Source organism: Triturus cristatus, chromosome 4_2, assembly GCF_964204655.1.
Source record: "Triturus cristatus chromosome 4_2, aTriCri1.1, whole genome shotgun sequence".
Classification (NCBI taxonomy): Eukaryota; Metazoa; Chordata; class Amphibia; order Caudata; family Salamandridae; genus Triturus; species Triturus cristatus.
The window spans coordinates 738009173-738023775 of record NC_140586.1 but is presented as its reverse complement, the minus strand read 5'-3'; the positions used below and the strand labels follow the sequence as shown (position 1 = coordinate 738023775).

Sequence of the window (14603 nt, the reverse complement as noted above, 5' to 3'; positions counted from 1 at the left end):
TGGATTCTGAATAAAACTTATTTGATCTGTTAGTCACCAGCTGATCTATCGCATTTTTTCTCTAAATCTCACCCTGGCCACATCTGTGGTACATCTTTGGGATATATATATATCTTTTCTAAAATATCTCTATTCTAATCTTCCTTCCAGGCACGATATGTGCTGTACCCTTTAGCCTGGGAATAGCCTGGAGACTCGTAAAACCTCTCTCCTTTTTCAATTTTTTTTTTTTCTCATTTTCCTCTATTATTTTTTTGGTCTTGTCTATTGATAGGATAATCTGTTTGCCACACTGAATCCAGTTTATCCACCCTTGCAAGATGGCCACTTTGCTTTTTTTGGATTGTTCCCCGCAGTCCTCTTTACATCTCTACCTCCACGATGACTCCCAGCCTCTAATTGGCTAACCGATATCTGGAAACGGCTTCTTACGTCCTTACGCCCCTCCACGCATTACTCGCCACTGGAGGAAGTTTATCCACACGTAAACTGCCAAGACTAATTTTCCGCTGCATGCCAACCTGCTTGAACATCGAGGTAAGCTACTTTGGGACTCTTGCGGGACACTATTCCCCTATTTTTTCTCATATTTGGCCTGTGAAGTCGTTTGCCTTCGATTTTCTTGCACTATGCCTTCAGATTAGCTCTTGTCTCTGCGAAACTCTATATGAGATGGACCTCCACGACGACCGCCTTATAAGTTTGGCGAACCTTGGTCTCTTAAATATTGGCTTATTCTTGCTACTGTAGCAACTGCCCATTAAGTGTTTTATCTTTATTACCTTCTTTTTCTAAGATCCTTTTGGGGTGGATATCTTCCCCCTCCCCCCTATAACATGACTTGTCGTACCTTTTCCCTATTAGTAAAACTATTGATGATTGGAACAGCTCCTTCCTTTATATTAGGGGTATTCCAACTGTACTTTCTTTACTATGAAGGAGGTATCTTTATCTTTATTTTTAGTTTATTTCATTTTACTTATGTATTGTCCCTAAATCTCACTTCTTTGTTTATGTAGCCTATGCGTTTTGCCCTAATGGTCTTATATTATCTTTGGGACTTCTTAGGTATCTATCCTGTTTACCGCGCATGATTGGCACAAAGTTCTTTATAACCTACCTAATAAGATAGTCCCTATACTCAGTCCGTATTCTGGAAACTGATCACCCCTCTCTTTGGGCTAGGATTTATTGGCCCTTATTGGTAGGTGACCTTTATTATCTTTTGCTTACTTGTGCTAATTTTGCTATATATTAGATCCCCCACATTTTACTATCAGCTATGTTTTCTATTTCCTTTCCCTTTATTACTATCTCGGATATATATCCCAGGTCATTGACCGTCTTCGGAATACATTTTATAGGCTGTGGAAAAGCTGCTGCTTGATATCCTGAAAAGAATAAGACCTTTAGGTACCCTGTGGCACCGCTTTAAAGAAGTCCTTTTTGATATATCACGTCTTGATGGGCTATAAGGTGCCACATGTATCTTTCCGATGTAATTTTCTTATTCCCTTAACGCTCTTATTGGGTATCTGGCACTATTTTCCTATTTTTTTCATTTTCTCTTTCTCTTATTTTCCTGGTCACGAATGTCACTTTTACGAGTCTTTGGCATTTAGATTTATGCACCATCTGTTCCATATTCCTAGCACTTGGAGAACACCTATATTGTTTTCTTCTTTTTATTTCTCTCCTTCCCCATCTTGTTCTTGCACTCTATTCCAATTTTTAAACTGTTATGCTTATCACTTAACTGAGTACCACCACCGTGGCACACCTGAAGTGACAAATATTTTTTTTTAAATGTATATATATAGACAAAAAAAGTATTATGACATAAAAAAGTTGTTAACCTTCTTTGAGTACTGTATTACTGTTTTGATTTAAATTCTTTTTGCACTCTGAAAATGTATATACTCCTTTTATTTTTGATTACAGGTGTGTCTGTCCCACACTACCTGCTCATCTTCGCCCTGATGAAGGTGTAGCCCCGACTGGGTCCTGACACCGAAACGCGCGTTGGCGTTTTTTAGGTCACTGGGTAGCTGAAACCTCACTACCCATATTTTGTGGATGTCAACTGCCAAATTGTTATTTAACCATCTTATGGCAGCCCTACGATTCCAATGTGCTTTTATTTATGTGAACTAAATCTATGTGTTGTTGTTAATAGGATGATGCTATTGTGGAATGTGTGTTAGTATGATTGTGGTCTGTGAATGAAATGTGTGGGACTGAGCTATTATACTCACGTGAATCTTGAAATGTTATTTTATTAACTCAATTAAATGATGTTGATCACACTAAAAAAATCAATAAATTTGAGTGTGATTTAATGACATTGCTGTCTATTCGAATTGTGTCCTGGTCTGCCTACGGTGTGTGGTCACCAATCTCTGGACCCTTTATAGGGCCCTTCCGAATTACCTTGGCAGGTATTTCTCTTCATTGGTTTTCCAGAATGGTGAAGGTGTCATTCAGAATGCGGCAGAATGAATTCTGGAGGGTGTATAGGCATCTGGGATGTAGGACCATCTTCGCCAGCGCCACCGGCCCCATGACTGACAGTGATAATTGGTTCCAGAAGAGTATGGACTCTTTCAGGTTTTCAAGAATTTTCCCAGTATTCAAGGCTTATTGGGCTTTGGGAGAGTGAGCTATCTGCATCCCCAGATAACGAAAATAATCGCCCTTCCATGTTAGCGCTATCGGTGGGAGTGCAGTCGTGTCTCATCCCGCCTTACCCGCCAGCGTGAATGCATCGATTTTGAGGGGTTCATTACCAGTGCAGACACCATTCCAAAATCGTCCAGGATGGCCAAAAGGGCAGGGATGGCCTTTGCCGATTGACGCACATATATCAGTGCATCATCCTGAAACAGGGACATGACGTGGGTCCGTCCATCTACCTCCAGGCCCGAGCACTCCATGTCTCTCCAGAGACAAATTGCAAGTGGCTCCATAGCAATCGCAAATAGGACCTGGGGATAGGGGGCACCCCTGCCTTGTGCCCTGTTCAATGGTGATCAGCTCAGAGACCAGCCCGCCAGTGTGCACCCTAGCTGTGGGCCTCTGGTACATAAGTCACACCCATGCCACGAACTCCGGACCCAGCCCCATTCTGAGCAAAACTTGCCATAAATGATTCCACTGCAGGGTGTTGAAGGCTTTCTCGATATATAATGAAATGACTGCTGCTGGTGTCTCCGAGTCTGCAACAGAGTGCATTACATGCGCTAGCCTACGTAGGTTCATATGCATGCCCCGGCCCGGCATAAACCCGCACTGGTCTTCGTGCACCAGGTGGGTCACTATCATATTCAGCCTTGACGCCAGCACCTTAGCCAGGACTTTGGTGTGCATGGAGAGGGGGCGCTATGAGCACGGTAATGTGGGGTCTCTACCTGGTTTGAGTAGCATTACTATTTGAGCTTCTCTCATTGTTTTTGGGAGTATCCCCGTCTGCCTAGCTTCCTGTAACGTCTCCAGCAGTCCCAGGAGGAGCTGGTCTGCGTATATCCTGTAAATCTCTACAGGGAGACCATCAGGCCCTGGGGCTTTTTCCTCTGCCATGTCCCACATGTCTTCTTGGAGGTCTTCCAGATCGATCTCCACCCCCAGCATCTCGTCCTGCTCCTCAGTGAGTTGAGGCAGGTGTATTCTGTAAAGGAATTGCGCTATTGCGGCGTCTCTTGTCCTTTGTCCCCTTCTGTACATGCCTGCTAGATGAGTGTGCAGCTGTAAATTTATTGCCGATTGTGTGAGGGACCCGTCTGGCTGATTGATAGTATGGTAGGGGGTGGGCGCTCTCTCTTGAGAAGCCATGCTAGCAGCTTCCTCATTTTATCGCCTTCTTTGTGTAGGAGCTGTTGGTATTCTTGTCCAACCAGACAGTCCAACCTGTCCCATCGTTCCCTTACTCAATGAAGAGCCCACAGTAGATCATTGTCCAGTGCCCTTGCCTGCTGGACAAATCTTACTCCTATGTGAACAGCCTTCAGCATCCTCTTCCCTATTACGTAAGAACTCTTTGGCCACCGCCAGTTCCCTCAGTTTAGTCTGAAGTTCCTGGACAGTGAAGCACAGGGATGACAGTGTTGAATCATTTTTGTCACTATTTCTGCTAATTTTCTATGGTCGGTGCTTAACAAATTTATGTCAATTGCCACAGCATCAATCTTATCTTCTAGTGTGGAATAAGTATCTAAGGTAGCCTCCAGTATAGCTTTAAATTTCTCTGTGTGCCCTTCCAGTGCCCTCCCTACAGACTTCAACACACACTCTGTCTCTGGGTCCCTATCAGACCTGATCTCAGCAAGTTTCTCTGTCGATTGACTTTTCCCGCCTTTGATTGCCACCATTATGGTAAGAGACCGCCTGGTCGTGGAGCACCGGCACCCCAGATGCAACTAGGTAAATCAGTTTACAGGCAGTCCCTTATTATTCTCAGAGCCGGTCATTTTATATAGTAATAGAGGAAAGGTCCCTTGCCTCCAGTGCAAAGAGAAGTGATGCCCCAAAAGCACCCCCAAGAGGGCAGGATGTTCTGTGTCCAATTTTCTAATTGTTCGTTCACCTGAACTCAGTCAGTGTGTCCAGAGGCAACCCTCCTCAGCCTCTGCAGCTCAGTCCTCAGAAGTAAGACCAGCTGGGAATTCCCAATGTGTCTGTTTACCTCCTTGCAGCAATGTTTCCCCTCTAGTGTCCGAGAAAGTCACTCCAGAACACCAGGACACGTGCGAGTCATGTTGGATGCCAAAGTCTTGTATATCCAAGGCTCTTTCAATCAGTGAATACCATGAGTTAGGACCTCTGAAAATGCTCCTCTGTGGCCTCTTGGCCCCAATGCAATCTCCTTCAATGTACATAATGACATCCTCATCCAGGGGCGGGACTGTCAACTCATTTCTGGCCCAATAATGGCAATCACTTCCCTCCAGAGATTCATCTGCTCTTTTGTTTTTGTGTTTGTTTATGTTATGGTGGTGTACAGGAGCATGAGTTCTAGACAAGACAGCATAGACACACTAACAACACGTAAGCCAGAACATTTCTTAATTCATTACATGACTGGGATTCGGATGTGGTATGGGTGTGTCCCAGTTGTAAACCGGAAACAAAACTACATTTCCAAGAAGCCCCTAGGTGGTCAGGAAAGACACTTCCTACAGCAGTATAAAAAGGGAAACAGCGTTTATAACGCTGGTAATACCACGCAGGTAGGTTACAACGCGGACGTTACATCGTCCGCGTTATTACCACGCATGGCATTACATCGCAAGTCGTTTCAACGACTTGCGCTAGATGGCCCGCAACACCAGTGAATGTTTTGGATTTTAAATCCAACACATTCCCTGCTATTGCGCTTAACTGGAGTAGGAATAGTAATTCATACTAATCCTAAGTCCAGCACTATCTAGCGCAAGTCATAGAAATGACTTGCGATGTAAAGCCATGCGTGGTAACAACGCGGACGATGTAACTTCTGCGTTGTTAGCTACTGCGGGATGATGGATGGCGTAGTAACGTCATACATTCGTATAAAAACCATGCCTAAGGGATTGTCCAGTGCTTGACAATCCACTTAGGAATCTGTTCTTAATGAGAGTCAGACCGCCCCTGAGGATTTCCTCTCATCTCCTGCACTCGTTGTTGTGACTGATTCCGGCCCCAGAGGGGGCGTGTCTTCAGCATCCCATAGCTGAGAGAGTTACTGCTATTCAGAGTTGTCGGACAAAGAAAGGCCGTTAGTTTTTCCATATTTCGTTTACAAGAAAGGGTGTTTTTCGGCTCATTCATCATTTTGGATTTTGTTTCCTGCTGCCCGTCAGAGAAATGAGCGGCTGGGTGACTGCTGCCTAGATCTATTTTCCCGCCGCCCGCCTGAGAAACGTGAGGCTGAGAGACTGCTACCTAGATCTGTTTTCTGCCACCCGCTAAAGAAATGTGGGGCTGGAAGACCGCAACTTGGACCTGTTTGCTGCAGTCTGTCAGTGAACCAGGCAGCTGGGAGACGAAGCTGCTGAAGCTGTGATCGCGTCTTCCGCCCTGGTGGGATAGGGTTCGTGTACAGCGAGCTTTGGAATTGAACTTAATACTTGGTAGCTAATCCAAGTTTGCATAATTTATTCCTTCTCGTTTTTCCTTTCTTTTTTTTTTGTTCGAACAATTCATTGAACTATGTCCTAGTTTCAGAGTTTGCTTTAACTCGAGACATTGTTGGTTTGACTTCAACTAGGCACACACTGATTTTGTTTGAGAAACTTGCAGTGACATTGTTCAATCATTTTATTGGATCAAAGAAGATTTTGAATTAGCTTTGGTGATGACTGCTTAAAAAGTATGTTGTGAGTATGACATGTTATGAAAGATAACATGCATTTATAATGTAGCTGAATGCAAACCTTATGAGGTGTCTGGTGCATTGCTATTCTTTTCATTCCTATCTAGGGCACATGCATACACAGTGGCCTCAAACACGGACAGACATCCCTCCTCTTTCTAGATTGTTACAGACGAGGTCCTTCTGGTGCCTTCAGCAGTATTTTCTTCTTTTATCCCATTCCCCTTTCCCCCTGTAGGGTATCTCCCAGGATAGTGATCTATAGTTGCTCTTGTGGGATACCGCAAGGGGGAATAGCTGGAAAAGCTTTGTGCATCCCCCCCGCTGGTCAGATATCCAGGTTAGTGGTGTTCCAATCTGAGGTTTCTAACCCCACAGGCTCTGCTCACCATGTGCTGCAGGTTCAGCACTCATGCAAGCCCTCTATCTGCTCTCGTCAGCCTGCTTTGGAGGTCTTTCTATCTGCTGCAATCTTGCTTCAGGGCAGCAGTCCACAGGCCTCACTTCCTTCATCACTTGTTCTTAAGCCAGTGTGATCCCCAGTCAAGCCCTACCCCATTCTGTCCACTCAGCAACTTTCAGTTCCGTTTATTGCTCTGCAGATCAGCCCACAGCAGGCAAGATTCCTGTTGATTCCAGGGTGGACCGCAGGAGTAGCACTGAACTGTGTCTTCCTCTATATTGTGCTTGGCCACGCCCCAGGCAGCGTTGCATGTTTGATGGCACTTTCAGACCTCTTGGTGGCTTTCAATACAATTAGCACTGCGGTACTACTAACATCTTTACAAAATATTTGGACATTGGGTTGTGGCTTCTTGCCTGGTTTGCCTCCTTATTCTGTGTGACTGGTTTGATTTATTTAATGCCTATTGCATCTGCTTTTAATCAAATGGTTTGAATGCAGGTAATTTAAAAATACATATTTGTATTGAAATGAAAATTGGCCTGAATCATTGGATTAAAAATCTACATCTGGTCAAATTTCTTTCCCTACAGAAGCAGGGAGTAGCATTTGTTATCTCTTTTCCTCCTTCTTTCATAAGCTTCTGTATACTTTCAGGTCCCTTCACTGTTCCTTGGCCACATCCCTCATCAGTCTCTGCTTTCGCTTTTTTTTAATGGGAGTCCCCTACATCTTGATACTTGCTTATTCCTAAACACTTTGCTTTAAGTGCCTCACAGATCTCTCGTCTTCTCTAACTTGCCATGGTTTGCAATATTTTCTAATCCCTTTTCTGTTTTAACTATCATGCTTTTCATAGTATTTGCTTCAATTTAGTCAAATGATTTGAATTAGTCACAAGGTGTCACGACTTCTTCATGTTCTGTCACCTTCAGAGGCTCAGAATGGAGGATCTGAGAATTCTGCTGTGAGGTTTCAAAGCACTCATTCATACAGAGGCTTGTAATGTCAGTATCTGATCTTCAGAACAATGTTATTTCCTGTCCTTAATAATTTGAGGGCCAAAAAGGTTCTTTCTGGGTGTAGTCCTAAGCAAATGATATTGGTGTATACGCTAATGTTTCTATCAATCCCATTCACTTCAAATCACACTTGCATGAATGGAATGGAAATGCATCAGAGCATTCTGGCTTCTTTACTCCCACTTGGCGATGTCCTTCTGTTGCACAAATACTGAATGAATGGGGAACCAAACTAATAGGCTAGTATATGTACGAGGTGAACAAGTTCTTTACCATTGGTAGCAATCTTACTAGTAGAAACTCTATGTTACCACATATTTCTCACCTTTAAGAATATTCCCTAGACGCCAGACTGGATCTGGAGGTTTTTCCTAGCAGTGAACATGCGCGTCACTAAGTGGCGCCATGCGGCTCCTCGCTGGATTAGTTCCACCCCGGAAGTGATGGAGTAGAGCATCATACAAGTGCCAACGTCAGTTTCTTGCTTGACTCTTTCCACACCGTGCACTAAACAATTGGAGGTACCACTGTGCAGATCTCTAAATTAGGACCTTTTTAGATGGCAAAAAGAGACTACATTACAGAACAGGGAGGTGAGAGGGCAATGAGGAGTCTATGGTTAAATAGAATATCCACCAGAAAGATCATTACCAATGGTAAGTAACTTGTTATTTTGATTGATACTTCTAACTGCAGATGCCTCACACTCAGAATAAATACCAAACCAGAACTTTCCAAGGTGGAGGGTCTGTGGAATGGGGTCAAAACATCTTGCAGGACTGAATGGGTGAAATGCTCTTTCCGGCGGACCTGCCTGTCAAGGCAATGGTGCATCATTAACGCGTGTATTGATGCCCATATCGCAGCCTGACAGATATAACAGGCACTCCATGTACCAGTGCAGGTGTGGCAGCCTTGGCCCCGGTTGAATGTGCCATTAGTCTGGGCCAGAGCTGTCTTTTGGTCAATGCGTAGAAAGCCTTTATGCAAAGGACTATCCACCTTAACAGAGTCCTTTTCTGCACCAGTGCTCCTGGAGTGGGGACCGCGAGATGCACTTTTGCTGGTCCCTTTGTGGGGTTTATGTCCAGACGCCCTAAAAAACAATGGGTTCCGGGGAGAATTGAGGGGGGTGACTGCGGCCTACTTTGACAACAATTGGGGGTGAACGGCATTCAATGTGACAGAATAGGAAGCTTTGAAGGTGGTAACCTGTGGGGAATGCGGCTTTAGGGTGGGGGGACTGAGACGACAATGGTATAGGGACTTATCAAGGGTGAAGGATGCCCTGACCACTTTGCAGGGAGTATAACCTGCCGGGGAACCCCAGGGAGAGATGCTGCTACATGCTCAGCACAGGGTGGGAGAAATATGGGACAGGCTGGACTGCCTGGTTTGGCATGAATACCGCCAACTGCTCCACCGAGAGGGGGCAAGTCTGGGCGTTTGCTGGCATGGCTTCTTAAGCGTGAATGTCCCCCCCCGATTATTTTTACCCTCCAGCAAGCTGATGGTAGCTATGTATCCACACAACAAGGCATCATACCCTCATGCATGCTCACCTATCGTTGGTTTATAGGGAAGAGGTACACATAGCCCAAGACATCTTGGAGGGTTTCCTGGATGACTTGACTCTCCCCAGCCTAACTGACAGGTAACGCGAAGGTCTCGATGGAGAAATCTGCCTCGAAGACGTGACTGAAGCGGTGACCAACATGGCTTGCTCTAAATCTCCTGGTCCCGATGGTCTGTGAGTGGAGTATTTCCAGTCTCAAGCAGACCTCCTACTCCCTCACCTTTTAGAGTCCCTCCGGCAGGCCAGGAAGTCGGGGTCTCTACCGCATCGATGAGGGAAGCCCAAATTGTGATGTTTCTTAAACCAGCTAGAGACCCGTGTGTGCCGGGCTCTTACCAGCCATTATGAATGTTGGGAGGTTGATACCAAAATACTGGCCAAAGTACTAGCACTCTGTTTGAGCAGAGTAGTGGTGCATCTGGTCCACACAGACCAATGTGGTTTTATACCAGGTCATGGTATGCACACGAACCTGCGTAGACTGTCCCATGTTCTGCATGCCACAGAGACCATGGACGTCAGCCCAATTGCCCTAGCCTTAGACATCAAAAAGGCTTTCAATACTCTAAGATGGAACTATCTGTGGGAGGTTTTGGCACGAATGGGCCTCGGAAAGGAATTTATTTCCTGTGTGAGTTCACTATAGTCTACCGACTACTAGGGTATGAAACGGTGGTGTGATTTCTGAACCTTTCTCCATTCAATGTGGCAAACGACAGGGTTGTCCGCTGTCCCCACTTTTGCCCTGGCAATGGAACCTTTGGCGATCCGACTGCGACGGGACATGGCTTGCTGGGTGGGTCGTTGTGAGCGGCCAGGTTCATGTTATATCTCTGTAAGCAGATAATGCCCTGCTCTATATAACACATCCAGAGAGGACACTACCTGCTCTCCTAGACATCTTGACAGAATTGGTGCTGTCTGGGGACAAAAGGTTAACAATCAGAAATCGGCTATATTTCCACTTGCAGCTTTGGTTGGCAAGGAAATAGCAGACCTCTACCCAACTGAGTTGCAATGGGAATGTGATCATTTCCGGTTCCTCAGAATCCAAATGGCAACTCAACCATCGTGCAATATGCATTGAATATGGAAGCAGTCCTCGCATATTTATGGTCCTCTATCAACTAATGAATTGCCTCCCCCTTTCTATTATGGGACGTGTCGTATTGCCCTGAATGGTCCTTCTGCCACGCTGTCTTTATGTCCTCTAGAACTCCTTCTGCACTATTCCTAGGTCCCCTTTTGAGATCCTTAATAGCCTCCTTGTTTCACTGGTATGGGCTTGGAAGTGTAGCAGAGTTAAACAGGAGATTCTTAAGCTGCACATGGAGCTGGGTGGTCTGGGCCTCACTCACCTGTGTCTTTACTCTCTTGCGGCTGTCCTCCAGCCTGCGACTGGCCCAATGGTGTGCGGAGGGGCCTAATATAGAGAAGGATCTCCTAGCAGACTGGGGACGGGAGAATAGTCTCCCGGAATGTCTTATGATGGGGTCCAGGACCCCTCTGAATTACCCACTTGTGGTTCAGCGGATTGCATGGGCTTGGGAGTTGGCTGTCCCCTTTGTGCTATGGAAGGATCAATACGCACAAACACTGCCCTTACAATGGCTTCCTAGTTTCTGCCATATTTAGTCCGTGATAAATCTGACAGAGAGGTTTGTGGGGGGCTTTCTCATGGCGGGAAATCTGTAATTCAATGGAACTTTAATTTCCTTTGTCGACGCACGGGAGTGCTTCCAAGTTCCAGCCGGACACTGTTTACAATATGCTACAATTTTGCACAATGCACGTGAACTCTAGACGTCCTTCCCTGGGGAACCAGTGTAATCTAACATTTTGTTGGTGATGCTTGACCTGGGCACTTTCAGGTGGCTGATTTCTCGCCTCTACAGGGCACACAAGGCCGTCCGTTCTATAAACGTTTCCCACGTTCGGGACTGATGGTCGGGTGACCTGTTGAACCCTCTCACGGCGGGTGAGTGGAAGCGCGTGTTTGTACAGGTTAGGGAGGTGGCTAGTAATGCACACTTGAAGCTTATTTAATTTTTTACACTGTACATACTTGGCCCCCGACAGACTGGCACAGGTCAGTGCGCTGCGTGCGCCGGAGTGCAGATTCAAGCCAGCGGCATTCACACACATGACTTGGGACTGCCCATGTCTCCAGTCTTACTGGTTGGTAGTTTGGGGGATGCTTCGGGAGGTCACGGGAGCCCGGATTGAGGCGACGGTCAAACATTGTCTACCCTGGGTTTTACTGACCCCCAAGGTTGGGTTCAAGATGCAACATAAGTTTGCGGGCTTGGGATTGGTGTTGGCTGGGCGCCGCATCACACGTTGGACTCACCAAGTGCCCCCTCGCCTCTTTAGTTGGAAAGTAGATGAGCTGAGATGGGGAAGGGTGGAAGAGAGACACCTACGCATAGTTCGTACGGATAGAATGCAGATCAGGACCTGGCGACATGAGAGTTAGTATTAGACAGATTACAGGCCACTGCGCAGCAGAGAGGGAATGAGGACTCTCCCACACAGTCGGGAACCCCTCCCACCAGGGTTGGTGGAACTGGCGAGCACCCTTGTCATTCAGACTCCATCAGCCAACATGGCCTTGTGGGTTCGGGGAGTGGCGATGACTGTCTGACCTCGGCGGTGGGTTGCGTGTTACGGTAAAAATCTACTAGTAGCAACGATACCCTCTCTTGTCCCCGTCATCATCCAGTCCCTCTCTGCAAGCGGACCCTTAGCATATGGCCCTGTACCATACACATTGTAGTTCCATCCAGGGGGGAGGACTGGGATGGACGTAGTAGTAGGATTATGTCAATCTAGGTTGTCTGCGAATATATTTTACTATACTGTCCTGTCAATCGATGCCTAGTTCCTTACAGTTATGTTTTTATTCAATTATGTATTTCATTATAGACTGATCGGGGATGTGCAGATTTGCGTTTATTGTATGCATTTTTACGGTGGGATGTGATCCCCACTCAATTTGGTATGTTATTCGCTATGCAACATACGTCCTTTTTAGGGATTGTATTGTTTGTGTGATCATACATTGCCCGAAATAAAAGCAAATAAAAAAATAAAAATAAATCCTTCAGAGATCCCCTTTGTGTCCCGCAGATTGCACAAGAACAGGACAGAGGTAGTACAACACTTGTGGTACTACTAATACATTGATTTTATTTTACTTATTAAGGCTTTAGCCTCATATTTATCGAAAAGAGATATTTTCAACTTGCAAGTCCAGAGAGAGCTAGTACAAATGTGTCCGGCTTAGATCTACAGAATAATAAATCCCAGTTAGACTCAAATCAAAGCACACATTTTCTTAGTACAAGTAAGTCAATATTGTAGCTTATCGAAGGGCATAGAGTAATGGATATAAGGTTTGAAAAAGGCCAAAAAGACTTGCTGACAAGTTTGAAAGGATTTTTGGACTGGGAAAGGCTCTTACACATCAGGGCAGGTATCTCTTATTCAGTATTTTATGGGTAACCCTTCTGGGTACTTAGAAGAATGCATAGTAGACAAACTATGTTCAAATTTTATTGGTGATATATGGATGGACTTGTGATAAAGCCAAGAACCTGCTGGGATTCAGGAGGGCTGTTGACCTCTAAAGCAAACTGACACCAGAGGTCTTATAAAGTACAAGCAACAACCCCTGGCCCTGAAAATTCTAAGAAGTCATGCTTTGCCAATAGAAGCAGTGAAGGTGCGTTTATTTACACAGCTCAATTCTGAGGTTCACATAACTTCATCTGAGATTTGGGCAATGTCTGCATGATTGCAAAACAAAGAGGCAGAAGCAAAACCGTAAAATTAATCTCTTCCAAACCTTTATTTTCTGAGTTGTTAGCTCTCTAACAGACAGAGTATCAATGGCAGAGAAAAAGCAAAAAAAGAGATGCAAAACTCAAATCTTTGCTTCATAAAATTAGCTAGATTCTTAGCAGCTTGGGTGAACCACAAATAGGAAAGCACAATATTGTGTGACAGAAACTCAAAATGTTGTAAAAAAAAATACAGGAGGAAGAACTGTTTCATATTTTATTCTTATGCAAAAAAAAGGAAATGTCACAGCTCCAGGTAAGCAAATAGAAGATGTCTCCTGACAGAGAAGAAGAAATTATAACGTTTATGACAGTTGACTAGAATAACAAAGTGGTTGCAATGTTCACCTGACCTTCAAACCTATATCTCCATCTTTACTGTTGCTCCACTCACATATTACAACAGCAATGGACACACTAGATACCATTTTCGGAACCTATGAAGGCACCATAATATTTACACACACATGTGCCAGTGCTCCAAACATTGATGAAACACCTAGGACCACTGGCTTGGGGATCTGCTAGCCATAGAATCAGGAACACTAATCTAACTACAAAGAGGTGGCAGACATATAGCAAACTGTATGCATGGGCCTCACAGTGTGTGGCTGCTCAAATTCACTTGGGTTCTTTTTAAATAAACATCATGATATGTGGAACTTACCTGTGCCCTGGAGCTTGTTTGAATATCTCCGTAGAAGAAAGTGTATGGATAAAACGAATTGAAGTAACAGTTAAATAAAGGATGAAGATCAAAATGGATCAAAATAAAAAATGGATAAAAGGAAGATAAACACGGTTGAATTTAATTCATTGGATTCATACTGAGTTCATGGCTGTGCAACTTGGTGGAACCTGTAAAAAGTTTCCCCTCGATTTGTTTTGTTCAAATTCACTGCCACACCCCTTCTCTCCATAACTACAAATATTTTTTCGAAATCTTTTCCATGGTTGAAAGATTAAGGTCAAGTTTTTCAATATGAGTGAGCGATTAAAATTTGCAAAGAGTCTTCTCTATACACGTACCTGCCACAGGTCGAGCCCAATAACACCAATGTTGTCATATTTATAGATTTTGTCATCTGGGATATATTCAGGATTGTCAATCTCTGGTTGAACCCATTCACCTTTGAAGTTCGGATTATCAATTTTTCTAGGTTTCCATATTCCCTAAATAAATAGAAAAAAACACATATTCCATAAAATAGAGCATGATGTCATAACGGTGTACAAACATTTATGAACATGGGCTCATGAATGTTGTGCTACAGCGAAATACATATATGCTGCTTCACATAAAGACACCGACTCACTTACTGGTGGGGTCACAATCCAGTTGGGTGTGCACTGGTGAAGCTATTTGGCCAAGACACATTTACAGCACAGTAACCCCCATGCCTTTGGTGAAAAA

The 14603-nt window shown here is 44.6% G+C and overlaps 1 protein-coding gene across 1 annotated transcript in view; it reads right to left on the bottom strand.

The window, feature by feature from the left end:
- Positions 1-14603, bottom strand: part of LOC146834986 (calreticulin-like) — a 185511-nt gene that overhangs the window by 42013 nt on the left and 128895 nt on the right. Inside the window, exon 7 of the mRNA XM_085602644.1 lies at positions 14219-14362. Within this exon, the coding sequence (XP_085458770.1) occupies positions 14219-14362 (144 nt within the window). The remainder of the gene's footprint in view (positions 1-14218; positions 14363-14603) is intronic.